The 25,934-nt window shown below is 58.1% G+C and overlaps 3 protein-coding genes across 7 annotated transcripts; 2 read left to right on the top strand and 1 right to left on the bottom strand.

The window, feature by feature from the left end:
* The first annotated feature begins 1,869 nt into the window (after positions 1-1,869).
* Positions 1,870-20,315, top strand: RHBDF1 (rhomboid 5 homolog 1). 5 transcript variants are annotated; one of them, XM_024984958.2, is made up of 19 exons: positions 1,870-1,995; positions 8,073-8,144; positions 13,449-13,587; positions 13,732-13,787; positions 14,650-14,863; positions 15,284-15,493; positions 15,570-15,692; positions 15,764-15,921; positions 16,381-16,638; positions 16,738-16,849; positions 16,973-17,047; positions 17,150-17,311; positions 18,018-18,118; positions 18,273-18,336; positions 18,710-18,804; positions 18,993-19,068; positions 19,138-19,238; positions 19,343-19,496; positions 19,664-20,315. In XM_024984958.2, exons 3-19 carry the CDS (start codon positions 13,471-13,473, stop codon positions 20,081-20,083), a joined length of 2,496 nt encoding a protein of 831 aa, XP_024840726.1. In that variant the 5' UTR covers positions 1,870-1,995; positions 8,073-8,144; positions 13,449-13,470; the 3' UTR covers positions 20,084-20,315.
* Positions 20,316-20,825: 510 nt separating this feature from the next.
* SNRNP25 (small nuclear ribonucleoprotein U11/U12 subunit 25) lies at positions 20,826-22,981 on the bottom strand. The gene is made up of 5 exons (NM_001166612.1): positions 22,767-22,981; positions 22,255-22,345; positions 21,934-22,039; positions 21,499-21,573; positions 20,826-21,082 (listed from the first exon to the last, which is right to left on the bottom strand). The coding sequence occupies exons 1-5, from the start codon at positions 22,806-22,808 to the stop codon at positions 21,025-21,027; spliced, it is 372 nt and encodes a 123-aa protein (NP_001160084.1). The 5' UTR covers positions 22,809-22,981; the 3' UTR covers positions 20,826-21,024.
* A 225-nt stretch (positions 22,982-23,206) lies between these two features.
* On the top strand, positions 23,207-25,934 carry POLR3K (RNA polymerase III subunit K). Its single transcript, NM_001046617.2, is given in 3 exon segments — positions 23,207-23,326; positions 24,393-24,480; positions 25,333-25,934. Coding segments are annotated over 3 exon segments (327 nt in total). The 5' UTR covers positions 23,207-23,215; the 3' UTR covers positions 25,461-25,934.

Below are 25,934 nucleotides of genomic sequence, written 5' to 3'. Positions count from 1 at the left end.
AGGGCCCCTGAAGACACATATGGGGCCTCTGAGGCTGGAGGGGCTGGGCCCTGTGTGCCTCAGGAATCTGCACCCAGTGGGAGGGTCTTTAGGACCCCTGGTCCCCGGTTTGCTTCTGAGGAAGCCTGTGCCCCTCCCCAACGTGTGGCTCCCGGTTAGCTGGGCCCATTCCGGGGTCTGTCTCTGGTGGTTGTGTCAGGAGAGAGGGACGCAGGCAGACTCCCTGCAGCAGCCTCAGCCCTCAGGCTACCTTGTGTCCAGCTCAGGGCGGCAGAGATGGGCCCCGGGCTGGCGGGTGAGCTCTAAGATAGGGAGAGCACGCAGCGGGTGCTGCTGCCTCTGCTGTGGGGCTCCAACCTGACGGGGGGCGCCTGCTGGGGGAGCCAGGCTCCAGCGGGCGGGGAGCACGGGGCCTGGGAGGAGGTCACGGCTCCTGTCCTGCCTTTGGTTTGAGTGCAACTGAGTGTAAGTAGGCATCAGTGGTTGTGTTCACGTGTGTAAGTGTGCGAGTGAGCATGGAAGTGTTACAGTTGTGTATGCGTAGGTGTGGGTATGGAAGTCTGTAAACAGGAGTGGGTGAAGGAATACGGGGGCAAACCTGAGTGTGAGCGGGTATGTTGTAGAAACTAGCAATCGAGAAACCAAGTGACACTCGGAGAGTTGGAGCTGCTGCTGCTGCTGCTGCTAAGTTGCTTCTGTCGTGTCCGACTCTGTGCGAACCCACAGACTGCAGCCCACCAGGCTCCCCCGTCCCTGGGATTCTCCAGGCAAGAACACTGGAGTGGGTTGCCATTGCCTTCTCCGGAGAGTTGGAGAACTTGGGTTTATTCCGCTGCGGGCCCAGAGGAGTTAGCACACAAGCTCCGAGCCCTGACTGTTGGGTGTACAGTTCCTTTATTGGGTCCCAATTCCGGGTCTGTGTTCTGTAGTCTGTTGGACGGAGAAGGCAATGGCACCCCACTCCAGTACTTTTGCCTGGAAAATCCCACGGACGGAGGAGCCTGGTAGGCTGCAGTCCATGGGGTCTCTAAGAGTAGGACACGACTGAGCGACTTCCCTTTTACTTTTCACTTCATGCATTGGAGATGGAAATGGCAACCCACTCCAGTGTTCTTGCCTGGAGAATCCCAGGGATGGCAGAGCCTGGTGGGCTGCCGTCTATGGGGTCGCACAGAGTCGGACACGACTGAAGCGACTTAGCAGCAGCAGCAGCAGCAGTCTGTTGGATACTTTGGGCGCCCAGGATGGGGAGGGGGTAGGGGACTGCCTGCCGTTTACACAGACAAGCACAGTTAAGGTTACAGGGGCTAGACAATTGCAAAAGCAGGGGCAAGGGTGAGTGAGATGTTTTAGTTCCTAGAATTGTTGTACGTTTCCATTTTCCCCAAAACTAGCTGATCTAGGTGATCTATACTATGCAAGAGGCAAGCTGGGTTACAGAAGCAGAGCGTGTGTGTGTAAGTGTATGAAAGCAGGGGTATGTGTGTGCCAGGGAAGCTCCGAGGGACTTAGAGTGAGAGACTTGGCAGCCCGGCCTTGGAGGAGGCTGGGGGTTTGGGTCCCTGTAGATACGGGGCTGTCTCCCGGACTCCCCACTCTGCAAGCACAAGTCAAAGCATCTGCTAAGGTCAGGACTCACTCCGGGTCCGGGAGCGGGTGAGGTTGACCATCAGATTTGGTCCAGCTGGGCCACCAGGTCCTCCTGCCCCGACCAAAGCGCTTTCGACCCCCAGCCAGAGTTGTCCCCGCCGTCCTCCCGGAGGAGGTGGCTCTGGCGGGGCGGGCCGCGCGCATTCCTGAGCCCTGAGTCACGCGGCCGCCCCCTTCAGCCGGGCCCGCCCCCGGCGCGCACGCCCCTCGCTCCATGGCATTCCCCGGCAGACGGGCGGGCCGGACGGGCGGGCGGGGACTCGGCGCGGGCGCCCTCGGGCCGGCGGCTGCAGCCCCTCCCCGCAGCCCTCAGGACCCCCGGGACTCCCGGCGCTGGCGGCAGTGGTGAGTGAGCGCGCTGGGCGGGGCTGCACGCGGGGCGCGGGCCGGGTGGGTCCCGAGACGGCGTCCGCCGCGCCAGGGCCGGTCCCCAGCCCTCCGCCGCCGGAACCGCTCAGAGCGGCGGGAGTCTGGCCAAGTCCCGGCTTTGAGGAGTCTCCGCCCGAGACGGCCGGACTTTCCTTCCCGGAGTTTCCCGAGCCGCGCGAGGAGGAGGCGGCCCAGCTCCGGATTCCTAACTCGGCGGACCGCAAAAATAGCCCGTGGCCGGATTAGCGCGTCCGGGCGGCTGCCTGACCCGGCCGGACAGCTCGGCTCCAGCCCCCGCCCGACAGCTGAGGGTCCGGGCAGCGGGAGGGCTCGGGGTCCGGGTGTCCCCAGGCGCCTCTGAGCTGTACCCTCCCCCCGCCCTTTACGCTTTCTTGCCCGGCCTCCGCCAGTGGGTGGTGTCTCAAGTCGAAACTCCAGCTCGGAGGGTGGGACTTCTGGGTGGGACTTCTCCGGATCGTCGCTGTCCCAGCCGTCCTCCCTGGGGATGGGACTAACTTCCGCAATAGCAGTAGCTGTGGAGATGGGGTTTGGGGAGGGACTGGCCCACCTTCAGCTTCACAATCCTGCCTCTCAACGCGGGAAGCTGCCAGGCGTCTTCCTACCTTGTGCTCGGTGGCCAAGAGGACCAGGCCAGGGCCTGAGCCTGTGGCCACTACCCCGTGCTGGGAAGCAGGCTGTCTCCTGGCTGGGGAGATGGCTGGATCCCAGGTGCTCAGGACCCTGGGTTGGGGGGCCTGGCTGCCCGCCCTGCTGGGGGCCCACCTGTCCCTGACCAGAGTTTCTCCTCCGGGTATGCAGTTTGGGGGTGTGTATCTGTGTATCCAGGTGAGCGAGGTCTGGATCTGGAGGCCCTAGCTCTGTGTTGGGAAAGGTCCCCCAACCCCCACTGGGGACTTCCTGGCAGATGAGATTCTAGGATGAAACTGGCTTTTCAGGTTTGGCCCAGGTAGATTCTGGGTTCTCCCCACCCCGGTGGGGCCAGCCCCAGCCCCCTTAGCCCCCACCCAGAGCTTGGGACAACCTGGACAACCCAGCAGGTGGCCAGGGCCCAAGGGTTCCCTGAGGCTGAGCCCCTGCCACCGAGTTATTTTGGGCAAGCTGGGTCCTTTTCCTTGAGAAAAGCAGGGGCTACCAGTAGGGCTTGTAGCGGGGTGACCCTGGATGAAAGGTGCCAGGGCCCCAGGCTCCCTCCCAGAGTGCTGACCGAGGGCCCAGGCCTGGAGCACTGCAGTGAGAGCGCTCCCCGTCCAGCATTCGCAGGCTGGCTGGCGAACCATTGCCCTTGGCAGTGCATAGTCCAGGGGACCCCGTGGTTCAGAAGGATCACCCAGGTCGTGCCTGCCTTCCCGGGCCCCTCTCAGGGTCTCTGGACTCAAGCTGTTGCTCAGGGCACCTCCTGTAGCTCCTCTCCCCAGATATGAGGAGCTCCCTCTGCCTGCCCACCCCTCCCCAGCTCTGGTTCCCCCACCTCGGTGTCTGTGACAGGATCTACTTTCAGCCCAAGGATCAGATTCCTTAGCGGCTGCTTGTTTTCTGGGTTGGGTGTGTGAGGGTGGCTCCCTTTTCCCTGAGTTGAGATGCTCTGGGTGGAGGCATGGGGGTCTCAGAGGGGCTGTTGGCTCCCCCAGCCTGAGGATCCCAGATGATCTGCCCCTCCCCAGGGGGGCATGGCCCCCTCCCCAGCTCCTGGGCAGACATGGCCCAACTGCTTGGAGGCTGGGTGACCACAGGTGGTGACCGGCCTCTCTGAGCCTCAATTTCCTGATCTGTAAGGTGGACGCAGAGGACCCCTGCAGGGGTTGTGACAGGTCAACGGGGCTAGCCAGTGTTGGGTTTGAGGCAGGTGTGCCAGGCTTCTGCCAGCTGAAGCCTTTCCTGCTCCAGGAGTAGAGTTCAGGGGCGAGGCGTCCCCTCCTGTGGCCTCGAGGGTGCGATCCCCCAGCTGCATTGTCCTGGGCAGGGCTGCTGAGCCCGAGGCTGTGTGGGCACTGGGAGCACATTGTGGGGCTGGCCAGGAGCACTTCTGGGGCCTCTGGTGACAGGCTGCTCGTCTGCCCTCTGTCTGGGCCTGTTGATGGGATTTGGGTCTTTCCACTCCACAGATAGAGGCGGGCTTGCAACTTGACTCCCAAGGTCCAGTTAGATACCAGATTGTCACACCCAGAACCTGTTATATCGAAGTCCCTGCCCTACCTTGGAGCTGGCCATGTGGCACAGACGGGTCCCCTGAGCTTTCTGAGCCTGGTGCTTCCCAGTCCCAGGGTGCGTCTGCCCTGTTAGGCCCAGCTGGGTCATAGGCTTTAATTGGTGGCCAGTGACCCCCTAGGCCATCTGTGTCTGCCGAGCCTTTGGGCAGCGCCTGGTCATAGGGCCATGCCCCCTTTCCTGCATCACCCTCGCAGGGCAGTCCTTTCAGGGCTTTCTAAAGCAGGGAGTCTCCTGTGGTTCTGGCTGGTGCCCTGCAGGTTCATTTGGGGTGACAGCTGGTGTGGGTGCCTGGGGCTTAGGGATCCGTTTTCCTCCTAGGGATGGCACAGGGCACCGAGCAAGCCAGGGGCCAGGTCTCAGGTCTGCCCTGCTCCCTTTTGAACCTCATATCTTCCACAGAAAAGTGGAGGGTCACTGGCGGGGGGTGAGGAGCGTGAGGGCCTGCCCAGGGTCATTCCCGACAAGATGCTGGAAGCAGACGAGCTCAAGATGCTCAGAGGAGCCAGCTCACTTCCGCTTTACCAGAGCAGCACGTGGTGGGGGACCGGAGTCAAAACTCCCAAGGGAGACCTGGGGCTGGGGGTCAGACTCTGGGTCAAACGGGAGACTGAGGGTCAAAGATCAGGGCTCACAGAGGGAGGTCAGAGGAGCTGGCCCCTCCTGGGACCACGCGCAGGGGAGCTGGGGTCACGTCGGGGTGGGTATCCTGGGGTGGGGCCATTTGCTGCAGCTGACCGTGGTGGCCGGTGGTCCCCGGGGCAGGGTTGGCCCCAAGCTTGTGGTTCTGGTCCTGAGGCCGGGCCACCCACTTGGCCTCCAGATGCCCCTGGTCAGCATTGTCCTCCAGGTGTGCGGGGCAGGCCTCAGTGAGAAAGCAAAGGCTCCAGGTTTAACCCAGCTGTGGCCTGTCCAGGCCTGGGTGGGCCGGAACCTCTCCCCCATCTCCTCCTGCTTCTTGGCTACACCTTCCCAAACCAAGCCTCTCTGAAGGGTGTCGCCCGGGTCATCCCACGCCCCGTGCTCTGATACGCTCTGCTCTTGGGCCCTCCTCAGGGAGCTCCCCACAGCTGGCAGGCATCACCAGCCTGCTCCTTGTTTTTTTAGTTGAAGTACAGATGACTTAAGGGCTTCCCTGGTGGCTCAGAGGGTAAAGCGTCTGCCTGCAATGTGGGAGACCCGGGTTTGATCCCTGGGTCGGGGAGATCCCCTGGAGAAGGAAATGGCAACCCACTCCAGTACTCTTGCCTGGAAAATCCCATGGATGGAGGAACTTGGTGGGCTATAGTCCATGGGGTCACAGAGAGTTGGACATGACTTCACTTTCTCTTTCATAGATGACTTACAATATTATATTCTTTTTAGGTCCAGCATGTTTTTTTAAAAAATACTTTCATGTGTTTATTTTTGACTGTGTTGCCGCGTGGGCTCTTCACTAGTCGCGGCCAGCGGGGGCACTCTCCTGTTGACATGCACGGGCTTCATCAGCGCCTGCTCTTTTTGCGGAGCATGGGCTCTTCAGAAGCTGCGGCATGTGGACTTATTGCTCCAGGGAATGTGTGGTCTTCCTGGATCAGGGATCGAACCCTCGTCTCCTGCACTGGCAGGCAGAGCCATTTCTGAATCAGCTGCTGCTTCTTGAGCACCTGTGTGTCCCAGGCTCTGCTGTGGTCTCCGGTTTTCAGAGGGGAAGGTTCAGGCTTGCTCAGGGTTACAGGTGGCAGAAGGGAGCTGGGTCAGGACCCTGTCTCAGGCCAGGCTCCCGCTCTGTCTCCTACTTACCGGGCCCCTGCCCAGGACCCCCGGGGGTCACTGCCAGATCAGCCGCGGCTGGTCCTTGGGGGGCCTGCCCCCTCCCGCTAGCCCTCTGCCTTGCTGGTTCCTGCTTACGGTGGGCCTTGTGGTGGCCCCCAGCCCCCCCAGCGTCGCCTCGCGCTCCTGAGCTGCTGTTGCGGCGCCGTCCCTCCCTGTGCTTCCCTGGGCCTGTCTGGGAGTCCCTGGTAGGTCTGGGCCCATTGGGGCGGCCGTGAGTGTTGCTGGAGTGAGTCAGATGCCGTGACCGTGGCAGGCAGGCCCTCCCTGGCCTGAGGTCTCTCCCTGTGCTGGGGGCAGTGGAGGGGGCTGCTGTAGGGAGACCCCCCAGGGGCCGTCTAGGAACAAGAGCCCCTGTGTGCCCGGGGAGGCCCAGACACTGCGCCACTGTCTCCTCTGGGCGGGCGCTGTTCCCCTTCTAGCCCAGACTCTGGGCGGGCGCTGTCCCCTTCTAGCCCAGACTCTTTGTCCGGCCTGGGCCTGTCCCTCCCCCACGCCCTTGGGGCCCACTGCGGAGCCACTCCCAACCCTGCCTGTGAACCCCACCCGCTTGAGGTCCAGAGTTTGGCATGGGTTGAGGGGATCGGGGGGACTGGTCACACAGGGCGGGTCAGGCTGGGAACCCGCAGCTCTGGGGGCAAGGAGCTGTGTGGCATCCGGAGCGCCATCCAGCCTTGGCCCCAGACGCGGTGGGTGCTGAGGGGGGTGGGCACCCGGAGGTCTGTGTGTCCAGGAGGGAGCTGGGGCCTTCCTCGGGAGAGGCTCCTGTGTCTGGTGGCCCTGGCTGGTGGGGGCAGGGGGTGCCCAGCTCCTCTGTGTGCCTCCCGCCCCCTCCTACCACCTCCCCAGTCATATGGTAGCTCCTCCCAGGCCCCGGTGAAGGGGCATCTTCAGGAATTTCCCGTCACCCTGCTTCATGGGGCCTGGCCCCTGTTAGCCCATACTCTGAGATGGTCGCTGAGCCGTGGCTCTGGAGTGGGCCTGCCCTGGGCACTGTGGGCCTGGTGTGGCAGGACTGGACAGCACACGTGTGGATGTGGTCCCGACCAAGCCAGGGGGATCCAGGCCCTGGCAGGGTGACCCCGTGGGCAGAATGTGTGTCCTGGGGGAGCCAGCTGTGAGGAGGGGCCTTGGAGGGTCACAGAGGTGTGGGTGGTGGTGTGCGCCCACCAGCGGGCAGGGGTTTCTGGCTCTCCTGAGTGGAGGACCATCTTGTGGCATCTAGATGTTCTGGGTGTGTGTGCGGAAGCTTCTGCAGGGGTCAGACCCCGGCACCCCACCTGCGGGTTCCTATCCGGACCTCGCAGAAGCTTTACCAGGAGCGTATGAGGCTATGTGAGCCATGGGGTTGGGTGGCAGGGCCAGGCTGACGGTACCAGGGCCTCCACCTGATATGCTAAGGGGTCCTGTCCTTTCTGGCCCCTCCCCACAAGGCCCCAGGGGCGTAGCACCATTTGAGGGGTCTGACTGCTCGGGTCTCCAGCTGGCAGCCCCGGCCCAGTCACGGCTCAGGAGGTGACCCAGAGTGTCGTCCCAGCCCTGCAGCTGCTGAGCTTCTTCTCTCTTCCCAGCGTGTCCAGCACTGTCTGAGATTCCATCGCTGGTGCTCGAGACCAGTGTCCTCCCCACAGAGCAGCTCACAGTCTCCCTGACCTGTGGAGGGGGGCTGGTGGATGACGAGGACGCCGCCTCCCAGGATGGGAGGCCTGCTTGGCCACAGCCGTGCAAGTCTGGGCTGGGTGGTGGTGTGAGTTGGACGCTGAGAGTTGGTCTCCTGGTTCAGACCCCAGAGGAACCCAGTTCTCAGTCAAGACGCCCTCATGTCAGACCTGCCTTCAGGTCCATAGCGAGCTGGTGGAGGCTTCGAGCGGGGTCCCTTCCCTGGTCTGTGCAGAGCCAGTAGCAGCTGTGTCTCTAGTTATGGTGCCATGAATATGTGACCTTGGGCAAGGCCAGCTTCCCTTCCTAGGCCTCAGTTTTGCTATGCGTAAAGTCTTCTCTCTGTATCTCTCCAGGCAGTTGAGAGGGAGTCTCGGAAGTAGAGGCTGTGTCTCGCGACCTCGGTGGGTGAGCCGCAGACCCCGCAGGTCAGAATCTGTCAGGGTCTGGGTTGCTTTGAGAGGCTGAGAAAGTGAGAGTCTCCACAACGCCCCTGCTCCCCTTGGCCTCATTGTGCAAGGACCCTCTCTGCTTGTTGTTGTTGGTGAGTTGCTAAGTCATGACTCTTTGTGACCCCATGGACTGCAGCACGCCAGGCCTCACTGTCCTTCACTGTCTCCCGGAGTTTGCTCAAATTCATGTCTATTGAGTCAGTGATGCCAGCCAATTGTCTCGTCCTCTGTCACCCCCTTCTCCTCCCACCTTCAATCTTTCCCAGCATCAGGGTCTTTTCCAGTGAGTTGGCTCTTCCCGTCAGGTGGCCAAAGTAATGGAGCTTCAGCTTTAGCATCTGTCCTTTCAATGAATATTCAGGACTGATTTCCTTTGGGATGGACTGGTTGGATCTCCTTGTAGTTCAATGGGCTCTCAAGAGTCTTCTCCAGCACCACAGTTCAAAAGCATCAATTTTTTAGTGCTCAAGCTTCTTTATGGTCCAACTCTCACATCCATATATGACTACTGGAAAAACCATAGCTTTAACTAGATGGATCTTTGTCAGCAAAGTGATGTCTCTGCTTTTTAATATGCTGTCTAGGTTGGTCATAGCTTTCCTTCCAATGAGCAAGCATCTTTTAATTTCGCAGCTGCAGTCACTGTCCACAGTGATTTTGGAGCCCAAGAAAATAAAATCTGTCACTGTTTCCACTTTTCCCCCTTCTATTTGCCATGAAGTGATGGGACTGGATGCCATGATCTTACTTTTTTGAATGTTGAGTTTTAAGTCAGCTTTTTCACTCTTGTCTTTCACCTTCATCAAGAGGCTCTTTAGTTCCTCTTCACATTCTGCCATAAGGGTGGTGTCATCTGCATATCTGAGGTTGTTCATATTTCTCCTGGCTATCTTGATTCCAGCTTGTGATTCATCCAGCCCAGCATTTCGCACGATATACTCTGCATGTAAGTTAAATAAGCAGGGTGACGATAGGCAACCTTGACGCCCTTCTTTCCCAATTCGAATCAGTCTGCTGCTCCACGCCCAGCTCTAACTGTTACCACTTGGCCTGCATCAGGTTTCTCAGGAGGCACGTAAGGTGGTCTGGTATTCCCATCTCTTAAGAATTTTCCAGTTTGTTGTGAGCCACACAAAGGCTTTAGCATAGTCAGTGAAACAGAAGTAGATGTTTTTCTGGAGTTCCCTTGCTTTCTCTATGATCCAATGGCTGTTGGCAATTTGATTTCTGGTTCCTCTGCCTTTTTAAAATCCATCTTCTACATCTGGAAGTTCCTGTACTGTTGAAGCCTAGCTTGAAGGATTTTGCTTATTACCTTGCTATCCTGCAAAATGAGCCAATTGTATGGTAATTTGAACATTCTTCGGCATTGCCCTTCTTTGGGATTGGAATGAAAACTGACCTTTTCCGGTCCTGTGGCCACTGCTCACTTTTCCAAATTTGCTGGCATATTGAGTGGTACACTTTCACAGCACCATCTTTGAGGATTTTAAATAGCTCAGCTGGAATTCCATCACCTCCACTAGCTTTGTTGGTAGTGATGCTCCCTTAAGCCCACTTGACTTTATATTCCAAGATGTCTGGCTGTAGGTGAGTGACCACACCATCATGATTATCTGGGCCACTAAGACCTTTTTTTGTATAGTTCTTTTGTGTATTCTTGCCACCTCTTCTTAATCTTGTCTTCTGTTATGTCCTTATCATTTCTCTCCTTTATTGTGCCCATCCTTGCATGAAATGTCCTCTTGATATCTCCAATTTTCTTGAAGTGATCTTTAGTCTTTCCCATTCTGTTGTTATCGTCTATCTCTTTGCATTGCTTTCTTGTCTCTGCTTGCTGTCTTTGGAGCTCTGCATCAGGTGGGTATATCCTTCCTCGTCTTGCTTGTCTTTCACTTCTCTTCTTTCTCAGTATTTTTTCTATCTACTTTCCTCAGACAACCACTTTGCCTTCATGCATTTCTTTTTCTTTGGGACGGTTTAGATCACAGCCTTCTGTATAATGTTACGAACCTCTGTCCATAGTTCTTCAGGCAGTCTGTCTATAGTTCTTGAGGCAGTCTGTCTATCAGATATAATCCCTTGAATCTGTTTGTCACTTCCACTGTATAATCATAAGGGATTTGATTTATGTCATATTTGAATGGCCTAGTGGTATTCTCTGCTTTCTTTAATTTCAGCCTGAATTTTGCAATAAGGAGCTCATGATCTGAGCCACAGTCAGCTCCAGGTCTTGTTTTTGCTGACTGTATAGAGCTTCTCTGTCTTCGGCTGCAAAGAACATAATCAGTCTGATTTCGATGTTTCCCACCTGGTGATGTCCATGTGTAGTGTTTCCAGGCCCTGTGATTCTTCTCTGGGGCCAGGGAAGCAGACCTGTCCGAAAAGTGCCGATTTGTGAAGAGGGAAGTAAGTGCCAAGGAGCCCTGCTTATGTGGCTACTGCCTCATGGCCCCATGGCTAGGCTGGGGTAGACCAAATCAAGCCCTCAGCTCTGTGTCCTGGGTCCTGCCCAGCTTAGGGTCAGTTCAGTTCAGTCGCTCAGTCATGTCTGACTCTTTACGACCCCATGAACTGCAGCACGCCAGGCCTCCCTGTCCTTCACCAACTCCTGGAGCTTGCTCAAACTCATGTCCATTGAGTTGGTGATGCCATCCAACCATCTCATCCTCTCTCGTCTCCTTCTGCCTTCAATCTTTGCTAGCAAAAGGGTCTTTTCTAATGAGTCAGCTCTTTCCATCAGGTGGTCAAAGTAATGGAGTTTTAGCTTCAGCATCAGTCCTTCCAATGAATATTCAGGACTGATTTCGTTTAGGATGGACTGGTTGGATCTCCTTGCAGTCCAAGAGGCTCTCAAGAGTCTTCTCCAGCACCACAGTTCAAAAGCACCAATACTTTGGCACTTAGCTTTATTGTCCAACTCTCACATCCACACATGACTACTGGAAAAACCATAGCTTTGACTAGATGGATCTTTGTCAGCAAAGTAATGTCTGCTTTTTACTATGCTGCCTAGGTTTGTCATAGCTTTTCTTCCAAGGAGCAAACGTCTTTTAATTTCATGGCTGCAGTCACCATCTGCAGTGATTTTGGAGCCCCCAAAAATAAAGTCTGTCACTGTTTCCATTGTTTCCCCCATCTATTTGCCATGAAATGATGGGACCAAATGCCATGATCTTTGTTTTTGGAATGTTGAGCTTTAAGCCAACTTTTTCACTCTCCTCTTTCACTTTCATCAAGAGGCTCTTTAGTTCTTCTTCATTTTCTGCCATAAGGGTGGTGTCATCTGCATATCTGAGGTTATTGATATTTCTCTCTGCAGTTTTGATTCCAGCTTGTGCTTCATCCAGCTTGGCATTTTGCATGATGTACTCTGCATATAAGTTAAATAACCAGGGTGACAATATACAGCCTTGACATACTTCTTTCCCAATTTGGAACCAGTCTGTTGTTCCATGTCCAGTTCTAACTGTTGCTTCTTGACCTGCATACAGATTTCTCAGGAGGCAGGTAAGGTGGTCTGGTATTTCCATCGCTTGAAGATTTTTCCACAGTTTGTGGGTAGAATACTACCGACTCCAGTATTCTTGGACTTTCCTTGTGGCGCAGCTGGTAAAGAATCTGCCTGCAATGCGGAAGACCTAGGTTTGATCCCTGGGTTGGAAAGATCTCCTGGCGAAGGGAAAGGCTACCCACTCCAGTATTCTGGCCTAGAGAATTCCATGGACTGTATAGTTCATGCGGTCACAAAGAGTTGGACATGACTGAGGGACTTTCGCTTTGAACGTTCTTTGGCACTGCCTTTCTTTGGGATTGGAATGAAAACTGACCTTTTCCAGTCCTTGGCCACTGCTGAGTTTTCCAAATTTGCTGGCATATTGAGCGCAGCACTTTAACGGCATCATTTTTAAGGGTTTGACATAGCTCAGCTGGAATTCCATCACCTCCACTACTTTTGCTGTTTGTAGGCGCTTTGGGTGGCGCTGAGCAAAGTGCAAGTGTTAGTTGCTCAGTCGTGTCTGATCCTTTGCAACTCCGTGGACTGTAGCCTGCCAGGTTCCTCTATGCATAGAAAAATTCTCCAGGCATGGAGACTGAAGTGGGTAGCCATTTCCTTCTCCAGGGGATCTTCCCACCCAGGGTTGGAACCCTGGCCTCCTGCCTTGTGGCAGATTCTGTGTGGTCTGAGACCCCAGGGAGCGTCTTTGCTTAAGTTTCTTGGTGTGTGGCGCCCCCTGGTGGTGACAGCAGCACTTCCACTAGGTGGTTTTCAGGAGGAGGTCCCTTGGCTTCCCGCCTGGTGCTAATGGTAAAGAACCCCCCTGCCAATGAAGGAGATTTAAGAAGCGTGGGTTCAGTCCCCGGATTGGGAAGATTCCCAGGAGGAGGGCACAGCAACCCACTCCAGTATGCCTGGAGAATCCCGTGGAAAGAGGAACCTGGCTCCTTACAGCCCATAGGGTCGCAAAGAGACACCAGAGCGACTTGGCACGCATGCAAGCACCTGGCTGTAGGAACCCTCGGCCTCTGGGAAACCAGGTGGTCCCGCCTCAGAGAGAGGGAGGGCCCCTGCAGCCTGTCGTGGACATAGTGGGCCCTCCGTCTCTGGAGCAGCTGTCGTGGTGGCTAGGAGACTGAAGTCCACCCTCGGATTCGCCCCGTGTACAGACCAGGCTGGCTTCTCAGCCCTCGCGCTTCCTCACGCTTCTGCCCCGGCCATCCCCTGTGTGGGGAGCAGCCTGCCCGTGGCCGTGCTCTCTGGATCACGCTGCGAGTCTTTACTCTGACGAAAGGCTTCCTCACAGGCAGGCAGCTGGCACATGCTATTTTATTCCCGTCACACTTTGCAACCTTTAGCGCACTGTATGTCCACGTTGGCTTGCTGTCTGTCTGGACTCCAAGCTCCAGCAGTGCAGGAACTTTGTTTTGGATTCCTCTTTTCTCACTGTCCACCAGTGAGTCCTGAGCACCTGTGAGTGGCTCATGGTGGGTCCTGAACTGTTTGTCACATGAATGTCTGTCGTCTGGGGACCCAGTGTGTGCCCGGTGGTGTCTTGAGACGTCAAGACAGGCAGTGAGCCCGTGGGTGCTGAGCTGTGCTGGGGCCGTCTCTTCTGGTTATCACTGACCCTCCCACCTCCCGGGCCTGGGCCTGGGGACCCGCAGAGACCTGTCCGTGTTGTGTTTTGGCTGTGCTGCATGGCTTTGGGATCCCTGATCCCCGACCTGAGATTGAACCCAGGCCCACAGCAGTAGTAAAGCACTGTGTCCTAACCCCAGGCCCGCCTAGTCTGCCTGAACCATGGGCGAGGCCCGCAGGGACAGCAGCAGCAGCCTGCAGCACAAGAAGCCGCCGTGGCTGAAGCTGGACATCCCGGCCGTGGTGCCCCCGGCAGCAGAGGAGCCCAGCTTCCTGCAGGTAGGCCCTGGGCAGCGGGGGCTGCGGGTCCAGCCTGTCCAGTGCCCTCACTGGGACCCCGTTGCCCAGCCCTTGAGACGCCAGGCATTCCTGCGGAGCGTGAGCATGCCGGCCGAGCCCGCCCGCGTCCCTTCGCCCCACCAGGAGCCCCGGCGGCCGGTGCTACAGCGCCAGATGTCCATCACACAGACCATCCGCAGGTACTGGGCTGTCCTGGCTGCTTGGGGCGGGTGGGGCCCTGGGGCAGATGCAGCACACAGGGTCCCTTCGGGCCGCAGGGCTGGGAGCGGGGCGGGGACCTTCTCAATCCTGCATCCCCGCTCCCCTGCTCTGGGGCTGGCTGCGGTTGCCTGCTCCTTTCTCTGCCCCCAGCACCTCCTCTCTCCTCTCTGTCTCCCCACCCAACGCTCTGGCCCTGGACAGCCGCCGGGTGCGCTCCGGGCACATCCACACTCTGCCTCCCTTGGGCCCCCCGCTGCCCGCAGGGCCCTCCCGAAGCGCCCGTCTCTCTCGGTCCCTGCTCAGGTACCGTGGGCAGGGCAGGCGTGTGCTGGCGTCCGCGAGCGTGAGCATGGCTTGTGTGCCCCCGGAGCTGCCAGCGTTGCTGGTGTCCCCAGGGCTCCTGACGGCAGGCGCAGCAGCATTTCTGCTTGCATGTCCGAGGGCCGTGGGCAGCTTGCCCGGGGCTGCGGCACCCGCTTCCTGGGTCCTGCCATGTGCCAGGCCCAGCTGCTGCTCATGGCCATGCTCCGGCTGGCTGAAATCTGACCTCTGTCTAGCCTCGGTGTCTCTCCAGAAATCCCTGCCTCAAGGATGGCGAGAGGGCTTGTGTGAAACACCCGTTTCACCCAGGCCTGCCGTCTCTGGTGGCAGTTTGGAGTTGGCTGACTGTGCGGGGGTGGCCAGGGCCAGAACCCTCTTCTCCCCTTGATCAGCCACAGCCCACCTGGGCCCCTGGAGGGTCTGGAGGCCTGCGGCAGGCATGCCGAGGGGGAGCTCCTCTGAGGCCCGGGCCGGGGGAGGGGACTGCCGGGCACCCTTGCTGAGTTCCTTCCCCGGCAGGGGCACGGCCGACTGGTTTGGAGTGAGCAAGGACAGTGACAGCACCCAGAAGTGGCAGCGCAAGAGCATCCGCCACTGCAGCCAGCGCTACGGGAAGCTGAAGCCCCAGGTCATCCGCGAGCTAGACCTGCCTAGCCAGGACAACGTGTCGCTGACCAGCACTGAGACGCCGCCTCCTCTGTACGTGGGGCCGTGCCAGCTGGGCATGCAGAAGGTATGCCCTCCCATGGGCCCCTCACTCAGCTCCTCTGGGCGGGGCTGGGGACACAGCCAGCCCGAGCAAAGGCGGTCCCCTGGGAGCTCCTGGATTTGGATGGTGGTTGGATGCTCCTGTAAAGGCACCTAAGATGCTCTCTGGGATGAGGGGCTCCTGAGGGAAGACAGGGACCTGGGACTGAGCCTTGGCCAGCGTCTGGACCGGAAGCATCGCGGGATGGACAGTGCTGTAACACAATGCAGGCGGAGAAGGGGCCCTGGGTGCACTGGGCTGCGGCAGAACCCACTCAGCTGTCCAGGGGCCCGCTGGGTGGGGGGTTGAACAGCAGCTGTGTTCTCCACAGTGGGATCTGGGGTGGGGAAGGAGCCCCCTTGGCCAGACCCAGCCCCAACTCTGGCATCTCCTCCCTTCCTCCAGATCGTAGACCCCCTGGCCCGGGGCCGGGCCTTCCGCTTGGCGGATGATGCCGCCGACGGCCCGAGCGCCCCGCACACGCCCGTCACGCCGGGTGCCGCCTCCCTCTGCTCCTTCTCCAGCTCCCGCTCCGGTTTCAACCGGCTCCCGCGGCGGCGCAAGCGCGAGTCGGTGGCCAAGATGAGCTTCCGGGCAGCTGCTGCGCTGGTGAAGGTGGGTGCAGGGGCCCAGGTGGGGTTTGGGGGCGAGTGGGTTACACGGAGCCGCGTGCTTACTCCCTCGCTGGCAGGGTCGCTCGGTTAGGGATGGCACGTTACGCCGCGCCCAGCGCCGAAGCTTCACTCCTGCCAGCTTCCTGGAAGAGGACACGGCTGACTTCCCTGACGAGCTGGACACGTCCTTCTTTGCTCGGGTAAGAGCCTGGCGCCATCACCCTGACCCCTCTGCCTAAGCTTCCCACGCTGACCGCGCGTGTTTGCTCAGGAAGGTGTCCTCCACGAGGAGCTGTCCACTTACCCGGACGAGGTGTTCGAGTCCCCATCGGAGGCAGCGCTTAAAGACTGGGAGCGAGCCCCAGAGCAGGTGGACCTCACGGGCGGCGCCCTGGACCGCAGCGAGCTGGAGCGCAGCCACCTGATGCTGTGAGTGCCTCCCTGCGAGTTCCGTGGGGGAAAAGCCCCCAGGCTGTCAGGAGCAGCTGCTCCAAGGCATGACACCCAAGGGGACCCCCGGAGCGGGGGCGGTCATCTCATGGACTGGGAACCCAGCTTGGCAACTAGGTTTGGGGGCCCCAGGACTGGGCACCATTCAAATTGGGCTGCTCATCCCTGGAGAAGGCTGGCGGTCCCAGAGCCCACAGCCTGGAGAGGATCCAGCAGGCGAAGAGGTGGCGTCGTTAATACTCACAGATGTAGGTCTGACCCCACCTGCCTGCCATCCCGAAAGTGGCTCGGGCCGCTCTGCTTCTGCTCGGAGGGCCTGACTTCAGCCTGTTACACATGGGAGCAGGACAGATTCGGAGGGTTGTCCTGGCCCCGCGGGGGATGGACAGCAGCGTGTGGGCACTCTGGGGCTGGCGGTGACAGTGCCTCCCTCCCCAGGCCCCTGGAACGTGGCTGGCGCAAGCAGAAGGAGGGCGGCGCAGCGGCCCCGCAGCCCAAGGTGCGGCTGCGGCAGGAGGTGGTGAGCACGGCGGGGCAGCGGCGGGGCCAGCGCATCGCGATGCCGGTGCGCAAGTTGTTTGCCAGGGAGAAGCGGCCGTACGGGCTGGGCATGGTGGGCCGGCTAACCAACCGCACTTACCGCAAGCGAATAGACAGCTATGTCAAACGCCAGATTGAGGACATGGACGACCACAGGTAGGCCACGAGGGGAGGGGTTTAGGGCAGGCATGGCTCCAGGTGGGCGCGGGCGCTCCAGGTTGGGGATGGCGCCTCTGCTGACGCTTTGCTCCGCAGGCCCTTCTTCACCTACTGGCTGACCTTCGTGCACTCGCTCGTCACCATCCTAGCCGTGTGCATCTATGGCGTGGCGCCCGTGGGCTTCTCACAGCACGAGACCGTAGACTCGGTGAGCCCCGGCGCCCTCCGGGTGCCCTCCTGGCCCCGCTCTGCGAAGTCTGGGTTCCCTCCCGCCCACTCTGACGGGAGGGGGCGCGACCGAGCTCCGTCTTATCTTCTCTCCACCTCCCAGGTGCTGCGCAACCGTGGGGTCTACGAGAATGTCAAGTACGTGCAACAGGAGAACTTCTGGATCGGGCCCAGCTCGGTGAGGGCAGGGCGGGGCGGGGGCGGGGCCCGGTGAGGGCAGGGCGGGGCGGGGCCCTGGGCTCGCCGAGGCCCAGCCGCAGCTGCATCGTCCTCCCCGCAGGAGGCCCTCATTCACCTGGGTGCCAAGTTCTCGCCGTGCATGCGCCAGGACCCGCAGGTGCATAGTTTCATCCATGCTGCGCGCGAGCGCGAGAAGCACTCGGCCTGCTGCGTGCGTAACGACCGGTCAGGCTGCGTGCAGACCTCGGAGGAGGAGTGCTCGGTGAGTGCCCGCCCACAGCTCAGCTCGCACCCTTGTCTGCACCTCGTTTCCTTGGGACTCAGGCAGAGCTGGTTGAGTTGTCCTAAACCCCTGGTTCTCAGCACACGATGCCGTCCGTCTGTGCAAGGCCCCTCACCTCAGTCTTTCCTTCTTATCCCATCCCTCCACCTCTGGCTGCTCCCCCTGCAGACTGTGTGTCCTTAATTTTATTATTTTTTTAAATGGCCGAGCGGCAGGGCTTGGGGGACCTTAGTTTCTGGACTAGGGATCCAACCCAGGCCCTGGCAGTGAAAGGACCAAGTCCTAACCACTGCACCACCAGGGAATTCTGCATGTTTTTAATTTGGGTGTGGCCTTCTCACTTCCATCTTGTTTTGGGGCACCTGTCATAAGTTTATGTAAGTGATATTGCCTTACTTTTCTCACTAAATTTTAAACAACTTCATCCAAGTTTTTATCATCTAATGTGGAGCTCCCAGTTTGTACCAGTTGCCTACGGGTGGTTTCTGTTTTCAAGCTAATAGGAACTATGCTCTTGAACTCATAACAATCTCCCAACATGTGAGCAGTTTCCCGAGTGCAAATTCATGGAGGGGCTGCAGGGCACGCGGGTGTGTAGAACCAGAGGGAGGAGCTCAGGGTCTCTGATCCTGGCCCCCTGGAGACGGTGGGCTCAGACCAGGGCTGAGCCCATGTCCTCCCACAGTCCACGCTGGCAGTGTGGGTGAAGTGGCCCCTGCATCCCAGTGCCCCAGACCTTGCTGGCCAAAAGAGGCGGTACGGCTCTGTCTGCCACCAGGATCCCAGGTCAGTCCTGCTGCGCCCCCTACCTCCGTTCGTCCATGTCTCCCCTGGGAGTGGGGGTGGAGGGAGGTATAATTTGTCTCCTTATTGTCCAGGAGGGCGGGAGGGTGCTAAGCCAAGGGCTCAGAGTAAGGTCTGACCACCTGGGCTCGTGCAGGGTGTGTGATGAGCCTTCTTCTGAGGACCCCCATGAGTGGCCAGATGACATCACCAAGTGGCCGGTGAGCTGGTGTGGAGGGGTTGTTCGGGAGCCACCTTACTGTCTTGGGGAGGAATCCACATCTCACCCATCAGTGATGCCAGAGGTCTCCGAGGGACCACCCCGTTTTCAGATGCTCTGCCCTGGCCTTCAGCCAGCCGGTCCATCCACTACAGCCTCCCTTTCTAAGTAGAACCAGGTGGAGCCTTAAGAAGTCAAGTGACATCATGCCAATTTGACAGATGCCCTGAGGCCCAGGGTTTGTGACCTGCTTGAGGCCAACAGGGGCCTGTCTCCTACCCTAGGAGCCTGTCCATCTCTGCTCCAACCAAGCGTGGTGTGGGGCCCAAGATTAGGGGTGACCTTGACCCAACTCATCCCCATTTGTGACCCAGATCTGCACCAAAAGCAGTGCTGGGAACCACACCAACCACCCGCACATGGACTGCGTCATCACGGGCCGGCCCTGCTGCATCGGCACCAAGGGCAGGTAGGGCTGCCCCAGTCCTGGACACACAGCATTGCCCTGGGCCTGCTCCCATATCCAGTCCAAAACGACCCAGGATCCCGGGGGGCGTGGGGTGAGGAAGGGGCCGGACCTATCCAGGCCAACAAGGTGGGCGAGTGGGGCCAAAACCTGAGCCTGGGAGTCCTCCCAGCTCTGGCCTGACCTTCCAGGTGTGAGATCACCTCCCGGGAGTACTGTGACTTCATGAGGGGTTACTTCCACGAGGAGGCCACACTCTGCTCCCAGGTAGGCCTCTGGGGGAGGGTCCCTCCGCGTGCTGCGGCCGTGGCGGGTGCTCACGGTCACTCTGCACAGGTGCACTGCATGGACGACGTGTGTGGGCTCCTGCCCTTCCTCAACCCCGAGGTGCCTGACCAGTTCTACCGCCTGTGGCTGTCCCTCTTCTTGCACGCTGGGCAAGTGACACCACGTGGGCTGTGGGGGCTGGGGGGAGGAGGTGGTCCCAGGGACCCCAGGACTAGCTGGTCAGTGCTCCTTGCTGAGTGCCCCCTCCCCACAGGGTCCTGCACTGCCTGGTGTCCGTCTGCTTCCAGATGACAGTCCTGCGAGACCTGGAGAAGCTGGCGGGCTGGCACCGCATAGCCATCATCTACCTGCTCAGTGGCGTCACTGGTAACCTGGCTAGTGCCATTTTCCTGCCATACCGGGCAGAGGTAAGGCTGCCCCCCACGTGCTGCCCAGCATGAACTGGGTCCAGCAGACCCGAGTCCCTGCCATGCCCTGTCCCACCTGGGGCTCCTGTCCTGATCTACCCTGGGCCAACGGAGGGTGGCGGGCGGCCTGCCCCGGCCCACTGGCTCAGGGTCACCTGCACCTCCAGGTGGGCCCAGCTGGCTCGCAGTTTGGCATCCTGGCCTGCCTCTTCGTGGAGCTCTTCCAGAGCTGGCAGATTCTGGCGCGGCCCTGGCGCGCCTTCTTCAAGCTGCTGGCCGTGGTGCTCTTCCTCTTCACCTTCGGCCTGCTGCCCTGGATCGACAACTTCGCCCACATCTCAGGCTTCATCAGCGGCCTCTTCCTCTCCTTTGCCTTCCTGCCCTACATTAGCTTCGGCAAGTTCGACCTGTACCGCAAGCGCTGCCAGATCATCGTCTTTCAGCTGGTCTTCCTGGGCCTGCTGGCTGGCCTGGTGGTCCTCTTCTACTTCTACCCTGTCCGCTGCGAGTGGTGTGAGTTCCTCACCTGCATCCCCTTCACTGACAAGTTCTGTGAGAAGTACGAGCTGGATGCTCAGCTCCACTGAGCTGGCGGGCGCTGGGGCCGTGTGCCCGTGGCTGGAGCCAGGCCTGCGGCTCGGGACTCTGCCCAGGAGCCCTGCTTCCCACACACTTTGCCGTGTTCACTGCTGTTGAACCCCTCGTGCTTCCGGGCATTTATCACACTAGTTCCCGAGATTACCTTCTAACTAGCCTTCTGACGACCACCTCATGTGGCCAATAAACAGACCGGGAGCGTTTTAGCTGCCACTAACTCAACCAGAGCTGCCGCCTCCTTTCTGGTCTCCAGCTGGGCGCTGTGGAAGGACATCCTCCAGGCCCCAGGCCTCCCACCCACAAGTTGCCAGAACAGGGCATTCACGTCAGGTCCATCTCCCTGGAGGTCCTCGGCCAGGTGCGCACACTCTGTCCCCCTTCTGCAGAGTGACGAGGAAGTGACAAACAAGGACCCAGGAATATCACACTTCCCCACACACACCTGGAAGCGCCCCACGGCATCCAGGCCATGTCCCTTCCTAGGAGCCAGGCACCCATGGGCTGAAGCTGGAGGCCCTGACCAGGCTGGGCTCAGACGCCCTTGTTTCCCACAAGTAGAGACAGAGCCGGCACTCTGCTTTTACTTCCTCCTCGCTGCAGAGATGACAGGACAGGTGTGTATGGCTTGGGGAGCAGGGTGGTGGCCAAGGGCTCAGGTACATCATCCCAACAGTGTGACCGCCGGCAGGGTCCCCACCTGTGCCCCACTATGGGGACATGACTTTCCAAACCTCAAAGAAAACAGGGTTTATTCTGTATACAGGGCCAGGCCCACAGCCCTGGGATCAGGGTTCATTTAAGAGGCCAGGCGAGTCCAGCTGGGGTCAGGCTCTCTCCCACCCGTCTGGGGAAAGGGCACGGTGGCCCAAGGCTTCCTTCTGCCAGGGAAGAGCTCAGCTGCCCGCACACACAGCTGTCCAAGTCTGGAGATTCATTTCTGTCTCAGCTTTTTGATGAAGGACACCTCATCCCGATTCCGGATACCATAACTGAAAGAGAAGGAAAGGCAGAGTCCAGCCTACAGAAGGGCCCAGCTGTGACTCCTCCTCCGAGGCTTGTGTGGGATGAGAGAGGCCAGGCAGGAAGAGCGCAGTGCTGGGGAGGTGAGGAGGGGGCAGGGCCATGCTCCCCAGCCACGCACACTCAAAACCCTCTCTCCTGGCTCTGCAGCCTGAACTGCCACAGCTCCTCTGCCTCCTGTCCTCCGGGCAGGGAGGTCTCCAGGGAGTTCCTTGCAGGACAGTCAGGGACTCTCCTGGTCTCACACACTCCCCAGGAATGGATTTAAGACCCCTCCTTTCTTAAGAGCCTCTGGAGGAAACCCCGGCCCTATGGCAGGGCCTGGGGAACAAAAGGGCCACAGATCAGATAGCTCCCTGTAGCTCAAGACGGAGCCTGAACTTACTCTCGGAGTTTCTTCCGGTCTTCTGTGAGCTTCTCTCCCGCGGAGGTCAAGTGGTATGTCCTCCACACGTAGGACCTACAGATGGGAATTCAGTGAACCACAAGCAGGGTGATTCAGGAGGCTGAGAGCACCCAGGCGAGGGGCTGGTAGCAGCTCCTCTAACCAGGGAAGCCGCATCCAGACACACTGGGCATGCCCTAAGGTGTCCCCACGTGCAGCTACCTAGCTGCCCGCGTGGTAATGCAGAGGAGGAGCAGCTAGGACAGGGCCCGCAGGCACAGGAGCACCTGCCCTTTTTAAAGGCTCGGGACAGGGAGCTCGATGCTCTAGGCCGCATCCTGAGCAGAGCCCAGGGGATGAAAAGGCTCGCTCGTGTCCAGCACGTCCTCCCTGTCTCCCAAGAAGGGCTGAGGGAGGAGCCAAGGCTCCACTCACCAGCTGATGTGCTGAATGCCTCCCTCGCGCTCCTGCCTGAGCTGCACATATCTCTGGATGGCCTTCTTCAGGTCCAGGACAGTGGCGTTCTGGACTACAACCACAGCTGCACAAGCAGGAGAAGATCCCCAGCGTCAGGTGTCAAGAGGAGAGCCCAGAAGCTCTGATGAGCTCTGTTACTTCTCAAGGCTCAAGTCTGGGCAGGTGTGGGTGTGCCCAACAGGCCTGGGCACAGCCCGGAGTTTCCACCCACCAGCCCTGCTAACATCCTCTCCTGTGAAGGTTCAGACTGCTTGGCCTGAGGGGGAAGGCAGTACTTACGCATAACTTCTCCATCCATCTTGCACACTCGCACTGTCATTGCTTGGCCGTATTCTAATGCTATTTGGGAATTAACCTCTTCTAAAGTAACCTGGAAAAGACCAAGGATGGAGGTGGGAGCTCCCTTCACCACCCCGAACAACAAAGGCAGACAAGCGGACAGCGTCTATAAAGTTAGGCAGAACCTTCCTGAAGTCTGAGGAGAACGGAAAACTGGGAAACATTGATCTTTTGTCTGAAAATTACATTATTTTTGTTTACCCCAGGCTTCTACACACCAACTTTTGGTTGTTTTTAAAACACTGCTGACATGTCAAATGTCCTAACTAGTCGGTTTTTCGGCACCCCTTTAAATTTCAAGCCCGAGGCCAGAGCCTCGTTCGCCTCCAGGCCCGACAGGAGCCTTCTGCCTAGACGCTCCGCTACGCTCGGAAACGCCTTCCCGAGGCTGCAGCCCCCAGCGGTCCCAGGGTCCGTCCGCACCCCGGGGGAACGACGCGGCCCTCGCGCACCTGGATCGGAAGGTCGCAGAGCAGCGGGTCCTGCACAACCATGGCCAGGCCCTCCTGGAACACGTCCACCGCCTCGGAGTGCGGCAGCGCCTCCTCCTCATCCTCCTCGTCGTCCTGCGGCTCTGGCCGCGCCACGACCCGCGGCTCCTCCAGGGCGCCGGGTTTCCAGCCGGCTTCGCCCGCACAGCGGCTCCACGCGACAGAGGCTATCGCGCAGGCGCCGGGACCGCTCCTATATCCCCACCTTCGGGGCGCCGGGGGCGGGGCCATTCGAGGACCAATGAGAGATGAGCTACTGGGAGCCGGCCGGCCACTGCTGTACTTGGGGGCGGGGAGGCGGCGTGATTATTGGTGGGCTGGCAGGGGGCGGGGCGGGGACCAAGGGGCGCTCAGAACGCCGGCGCAGTGCTGCCGCGGGCGCTGCCGGGAGCGCCGGGCCTGTGGCGGCCATGCTGCTCTTCTGCCCGGGCTGCGGGAACGGGCTGATCGTCGAGGAGGGCCAGCGCTGCCACCGCTTCGCATGCAACACCTGCCCCTACGTGCACAACGTCACGCGCAAGGTGGGCGCGCGCGGCGCGGAGGCCCACGCTCTCGCGAGGCGGCCGCGCGACCCGGGCCTTCCCCGCCTCCTTCCCCGCCTGGATCGGCGTCCTGCGGGCCCTGCCGGCCGCCCTGAGGCTCTCCGCCAGCCACGCACTGCTCCCGGGGCCTGTGTAGAGCTTTTGCGCCCGGGTCGCTCTTCCCCTCGGTACCCGTGTCACTCGTCGCTCGTGCTTTTACCCGAAGGATTATTTAAAGTTGCAGCCTCTTTGTCCACCTCGCCTTTCTTCTCCTAATCTTATTTTTTTAATAGGACTCGTTTGCCTTCCATTGCGGTTTACAATTTACTTGTGCCCCTTGTTTGTTAACACTAGGGTATACGCTGTAGGAGGGCAAGCATTTTTCAGTTTTTGCTCGCTCTTATATTTTAGTCTGAACATCTGGAATATATTGGATATTCATTACGGAATGGTACATACTGTGTTATAACTCGTTACTTTCCATCGATATTGCGTCTTTCCTTTTTAGAACACCTTTAATAGTTTTTAGAAGTAGAGCACGCTGGTGTTACCTCATTCTTAATGTTTATATACTGCTCCACCATGTAGCTGTGTTGTGGGAGTTAAGAGTCTGAAATTGTGAAGGGTGACATTTCAAGGACGGCTGGTAAAACTTGGAGAATAGTTAGAAAAACCTCTGCCTGCGAAGAGTGGCTGGGCCACCCTGCCAAGTGCTCCACTTTGGCCTTAGTCGTCTTTGGATCTTTTATTTCAGTGACCAAGTATTGGAGAGGTGGGAGAACAAAAAGGTCACGCCAGAGCCATTTCCCCCTTCCTGCTCTGTTGCTTCATCCAGTCCTCACAGAATCTTGTTTATTGGATCATCCCAATTGTTGATCCTCCCGATTCTCATGGAGATTCCTGCTCTGTGACAGCAGGAACTGTGCTTTCGTTTAGTATTCCTCCCTTCGTGTTGAAGGCAGGAAGCAGAGTCTGGGGTGATACTTGAAGGCATGGTTTGGTGACCCGGCTTTGTACTGTTCACTTACTGGGAGAGTCTGAAGACCTGCTGTTTGTTGTTTGTTAGGTAACAAATCGGAAGTATCCAAAGCTGAAAGAAGTGGATGATGTGCTTGGTGGAGCAGCTGCTTGGGAGAATGTTGACTCTACTGCAGGTGAGAGGGAAAACCTTTTCTGTTTCAGAGCTGTGGGTAAGGATGAGGCCGCTGGCTGTGCCACTGCATAGCAGAGTCTGTGATGTATCAAGTGGGCTTCTGAGACTAGAAACTGTTTTCTTCTCTGATGTGTTTGTTACGCAAACAGTATTGGCACAAGCTGTTGTGGAGTAATTCAGACCTGAGTTAAAGTCTCAGGGTGACCTCATAGTGATGCTGATTGGAGTAATTAAAAAATCAGTCTAAGGATTTTGTTCTAATATAGTTTTTTTTTAAGTCAAAGATAATATTAAACTGCTCTAAATATTCCGTTAAGTAAGGATTTGAGTCTTGATTCATTTCTGATAGCGACAGATGTGACCAAGGAAGGAAAGAGAGCCCAGCACGACCAGTCCAGAGAGGAGGAGGAGCTTAGGGTGACTAGTACTGTCTTTTTACCCCAGAGAGGACCATCCAGATCTGCTCTGTGAAAAATCTTGCACAGGCAGAATTTGTCACTGGGAGGTGAATTACACACCAAAATGGTGTCTGAGTGTTTGAAGGAGTTTTCATTAAGAGCGAGGTTCTTGAATTGAAATCTCGGTGAAAGTAAAATTAAAAAAGAAAAAAGTACAATCAAGACCACAAGTTGTGAGAGCACAGTTTGTGCTCTCAGTTGTGAGAGCACAGTGGGAATGACAGCCCCTTGCAGGAAAACCTTGCAGGGCACCCCAGGCGAGGGATACCAGTCGAACTGGGGAGTGTCTGCAGCTGTGTTTCACGAAACGTCCACTTATAACAAGCATGTTGATCATGAGCATCATTTCTTTTTTTTAGTAAACGTGGGTCACTGTTTGTTCTTCTCGTTGCCAGAGCCATGTCCCAAGTGTGAACATCCTCGAGCCTATTTCATGCAGCTTCAGACCCGCTCTGCAGATGAGCCCATGACCACCTTTTACAAGTGCTGCAACGCTCAGTGTGGACACCGCTGGCGGGACTAAGGCCAGGATGGCCCAGCTGCGTCAGCGTCTGCGTGCTTTACTGCCCAGGGTGTATTCCCAGCTGCGAGTGTGAACTGTGTGTTCTGAGGGTCTTGGGTGGTATGGTGGAAAGCTGACCCTTTAAGGGTGGCTGCCCAGGGGGTCAGGAAGTATAGCCTGCCTCCCAGTCAGCAGATTAACTCCTTGATGTCCAGTATGTCCAAATTCTGCCCATGCTGTGTGTGGACAGGAGTATCCATAACTGAGTGCATCCTGTTGAAGGTCCTGTTCTTCCTCTTTTATGTATATTGGGCAGTTGGTGTTCTCCTGCCATCAGCCAACACTCTTCAATATTTACATTGTTTGTACAACTAATAAAGTAAAACTTACTAGTTTAGTACATTAGATGCCCCTCAGTATTTAACTGTTAATTGCAAACTTATTTAATCAAAATTTATCCTGAATATTTAATTAAAGTTAACAGTCTTGTTATCA

This window comes from Bos taurus, chromosome 25 (assembly GCF_002263795.3).
Source record: "Bos taurus isolate L1 Dominette 01449 registration number 42190680 breed Hereford chromosome 25, ARS-UCD2.0, whole genome shotgun sequence".
NCBI lineage: Eukaryota > Metazoa > Chordata > Mammalia > Artiodactyla > Bovidae > Bos > Bos taurus.
The sequence above is the reverse complement of the archived record's forward strand: the minus strand, read 5'-3'. Positions and strand labels throughout refer to the sequence as shown.

What these genes read in the sequence shown, in the direction of transcription:
- RHBDF1 (XM_010800790.3), top strand. Translation starts at nt 13,471, where the DNA reads ATGGGCGAGGCCCGCAGGGACAGCAGCAGCAGCCTGCAGCACAAGAAG. An exon ending in CAGCTGCTGCGCTGGTGAAG is followed by an intron (nt 15,494 to 15,569) that starts GTGGGTGCAGGG and finishes CCTCGCTGGCAG; the next exon opens with GGTCGCTCGGTTAGGGATGG. An exon ending in TCCTGCCATACCGGGCAGAG is followed by an intron (nt 19,497 to 19,663) that starts GTAAGGCTGCCC and finishes CTGCACCTCCAG; the next exon opens with GTGGGCCCAGCTGGCTCGCA.
- SNRNP25 (NM_001166612.1), bottom strand. Translation starts at nt 22,808, where the DNA reads ATGGTTGTGCAGGACCCGCTGCTCTGCGACCTTCCGATCCAG. An exon ending in TCTGCGACCTTCCGATCCAG is followed by an intron (nt 22,346 to 22,766) that starts GTGCGCGAGGGC and finishes GGTCTTTTCCAG; the next exon opens with GTTACTTTAGAAGAGGTTAA. An exon ending in GGCATTCAGCACATCAGCTG is followed by an intron (nt 21,574 to 21,933) that starts GTGAGTGGAGCC and finishes TCCCATCTGTAG; the next exon opens with GTCCTACGTGTGGAGGACAT.